Raw genomic sequence first — 3,619 nt, forward strand, 5'->3', positions numbered from 1 at the left:
CCATGTCCTGCAGATTTTACACCCTCATACCAGGAAAGCACAAGCATCTCTCAAAGATTCTTTGCTGGATCGGCAGGAAGACAGAAATTGCTTTTCATCACCATGAAAAATATTTTTTCACGGGAAATAGTAAAAGCAGTTTGAAAGAGAGGCAGACACTTTCCCTGAGGAGAAGGTGTCTCACAGCATAGACAGGAAAGTGCGCCGAGGGCGGGCTCCAGGCTCGGGGAGGCGAGGCTGCAAGGGTCCGAGGCGGTGCGCGCCAGGTGTGTCCAGTGTCCGGGCCACGTCGGGGCCAGAGGGGCGAGCTCTGTGAGGAGGAATCGAACCCAAGTGAGGGGAGCCCAGATGTCCCGATCCCCGGATCCTACCGGCGTTCGAGGGGTCTACGCTTTCAGTCCCGGCATCTCAGAACCAGGACTGTCAGATCTAGGCTCCGCCACCTCTGCTAGCCCCGTCCTTCTGCTTGAGCACAGGGAGACAGGACCCCAGGCCTCTCCTGCCACCGCCTCTGTGCGCACGCTCACCTGCTCCCCACGTATATTCTGGATGTGGTAACGCGGGGCTCCAGTCTAGCTCTGGGAACCCTGCAAGGATAGGATCGAAACTGAGTTCAGAAAGGGTGGGAGTCAGGACTTGGAGACCTCACTCGCCCAACCCACTCTGGTCTTTGTCAGGGGCAGGGAGTTATTCACTGAGGACCCCGGGCCCCTCCTCCAACTTCAGGGGTCCCCTTACTCACCTGGGGAGTCTAGGCATGCCTCCCCCAGACTTAGGGGCCCAGACTCCATCCCCCCAACACCCAGGGGTCCCAGCCCAGCAGCCACCTTTCCAGTATGTTTCGCCTGTCGCTGTGTCCCCTTGGAGCGCCAGTTCAGGGAAATAGAAGCCAAATTCAGTCTCTTCTGCAGGCAAAAAGGATTTTAAGGCCAGTCAGGGATCAGCAGCGGCCCCCAGCCGGGCATCCTCCCTACAGATTGTCTCAGCCCAGCCCCTACCCGGGCCTGACAGCTTGTTCCCCGGAGGCACTTCCTGTGGTGGGGTCTCATGGCAGCTCCAAGCGTCCATGGGTGCTCGTTTTGGAATGACCTGGTAGGGAAAAATCCAAAGGCCACCATGGATGAGCTGGTGACCCTTAGGGACCCTGAAGTCTGCCTCCCTCAGACTCAAGGGTCCAAGCTTCTGCTCCCTCTCCTGAGGAAGCTGGCATCTTGGCCTCCAGCCCCTTTTTCTCTCAGACCAGGAATGAGGGACTTCATTCCCTTCCTCTTTCAGGCCCCCAGCTCCTTCCTAACCAGACTCCCAGCCCAGGCATCTATCCTGTCCCCACTTCATGGCTCACCTCTGGCGGGTTCCTCTGCCCCTAGCCGGGGGTCTCAGTCCCATTTCATACCCCACACCCCCCCTGGGGGGACCTGGGGAGGGGGAATTTTCCGAGACGTCAGAGCAGGGGGTCGCAGCCTGGGTCAAGTTGCAGGCCCGGGGGCGGAGCCGAGCAGCGCCCCCAGCCTCAGGGATGCAGCCTCTGGAGCTGTCCTGGTGCAGGGATGGCTTGGGGAACAGCTGGCTGGGCAAGGCGGGGGCCAGGGGCCTGGCATGTTTACGAGTTGGGGGTTGGGCAGGGTGGACAGGTTTTCCGTCATGGGGATTTGATCCTGCAACATGGGAGGTGAAGGGAGGAGGGTCTGGGGGTCAGCTGGGCTGCACCAGGCTTATCTACAACAGGAAGCGGGATTTCCGGCCAGATACCCCCCTGTCCCCAGCGTCAGCCTACGTCACAATCAACAGAGTGACTGTGGGAGATCGAAGTGGACCCTGCATCACCACCCCCCTCCCTCCCAGGACGAGTTGCAAACGGTGTTCGGGGGCTGCCCAGGAGTAGTGTCAATCATAATACAATATTAACACGAGAAACATGGACCATAGCAGTAGTAAAATAACAGCCAACATCACAGGAGGAATTGCCTGTCAATGAGCCGTATGCACTGGGCCTTCATTTAATCCTTTTATAGAGTAGAAACCACTCCTTCCCTGTTTTATGAAAGGGAAAATTGAGGCAGACATCTTTCCATTTCACTTTTCATAGCCCCATGTAATTCTGAGCTATAATAGTTTGGGACAACTGGAAAATTTTGAGTATGAACTGAATATGACATATCACATGGGCCAGGCATGGTGGCGAATGCCTGTAATCCCAGCACTTGGTAGACAGCTCTGAGGCCGGAGGATTGCCATGAGTTCAAGGACAGCCTGAAGCAAGACAAAGTGAGACCCTGTTTCAAAAAGTGAAAGAGAGAGGGAGGAAGGAGGGAGAAGATGAGAGATGTCATGTGGAGTTACTTTCTTAGATTTGATATGTGATAATCATATTCTTTGTTTTCTTTTTGGGGGGCAGGGTGGTATTGGGGATCAAACTTGGGACCTTGATCTTGCAAGACAGGTGGCAGGACCACTGAGCTACATCCCCGGCCCTAGTATTCTATGATGTCATTATTAGGAAATGATGGATATTTTGTGACCTGCTTCAAATGATTTGGCAAAAGCAAAAACACATGCATGTAAAGGTTCATACACATATGCACTATTCCAGACATATACTCAAAACTAAAAACTATGTGAAATTCAGTAAGTAGTTGTCCTCTTTTCTTGGGGTGGGGTCTGGGGATTGAACTCAGGACCTTGCACTTGTGAGGTAGGCACAGTGTCACTGAGCTAAATCCCTGGCCCCATCCTCTAATTTGCTGAGTCTGGTGGCCCTTAGTCCAAGCAACCTGGCTTCAGATACTGTGCTTATGTCCATCTCCCTATAGAAATAAGTACATATTTACCGTTCAAAAATACTGTCTCGATATGGATAGTTTCCACATCTCACATCTACCCAGTTCCTTGGTCGTGAGCTATTTGCCATTCTGGAAGGCGGAGGGGAATGCTGCTCTCTGGTCCATTTTACAAAAGGGAAACTGAATCTCGGGAGTCACGTGGGGCTGGGCTTGCACACAGTGTTGAGCACGTGGAGCGCTGGGCCTCACTGGCATCTTCAGCCTCCCACCCTATGGGCCCGAGACTGAGTCCTGGCCTGCTCTGTTCTCTAGGCATTCTCCCCCTGAAGCTGGCCTGTTTGTGTCTGTCCACGTCTGCCTCGCCTCTGGTTGGTGTCCGCAGCTCTGGCTCCCTGTTGTAGCAGGCCTGGTGGCAGCAAAACCTCCTGAGCATTCCCGTCTGTCTCTTGGGTTTCTCCTTACTCCCCACTGCACCGAGTCCTTGAGCTTCCCTGTGCCTGTCAGCTCTCCATCTCTGTGCACGTCTCCCCCACTGTCAGGATCTTGTACATATTTTAATGGAATCCTTTCTGGAGTCCTCTGCTCCCATGGCCCCATGGCTGCAGTGACAAGGGGGTCAGGGCTAGGAAGGGCTAATGATGGGGGGAAGGGAGGATTTGCAGGTCCTGTGTGGGGTGGCCCAGGCCAGGGGGCCGAAGGGCACTTCCTGCCGGGGAGGCCCTCACCCCTCTGACCAGACTGGAAAATGTGACGTCAGAGGGGCAGTAAGAGGGAGGCAGGAATGAGAAATCCGACACCTCTCCTGGGTGATCTTTCTCTGCGGAGGCCTCCATCACGGG

At 54.8% G+C, this 3,619-nt stretch overlaps 1 protein-coding gene across 1 annotated transcript in view; it reads right to left on the reverse strand.

Annotated features, from left to right (window-relative positions):
- Positions 1–1,537, reverse strand: part of Etv2 (ETS variant transcription factor 2) — a 3,096-nt gene extending 1,559 nt beyond the window's left edge. Inside the window, exons 1-3 of the mRNA XM_019210123.2 lie at positions 1,343–1,537; positions 999–1,089; positions 828–905 (exon numbers count right to left, since the gene is read on the reverse strand). Of these exons, the coding sequence (XP_019065668.1) occupies positions 828–905; positions 999–1,068 (148 nt within the window). The 5' untranslated portion in view covers positions 1,069–1,089; positions 1,343–1,537. The remainder of the gene's footprint in view (positions 1–827; positions 906–998; positions 1,090–1,342) is intronic.
- Between the last annotated feature and the right edge of the window lie 2,082 nt (positions 1,538–3,619).

This window comes from Fukomys damarensis, unplaced genomic scaffold (assembly GCF_012274545.1).
Source record: "Fukomys damarensis isolate Sample0158 unplaced genomic scaffold, DMR_v1.0_HiC HiC_scaffold_19, whole genome shotgun sequence".
NCBI lineage: Eukaryota > Metazoa > Chordata > Mammalia > Rodentia > Bathyergidae > Fukomys > Fukomys damarensis.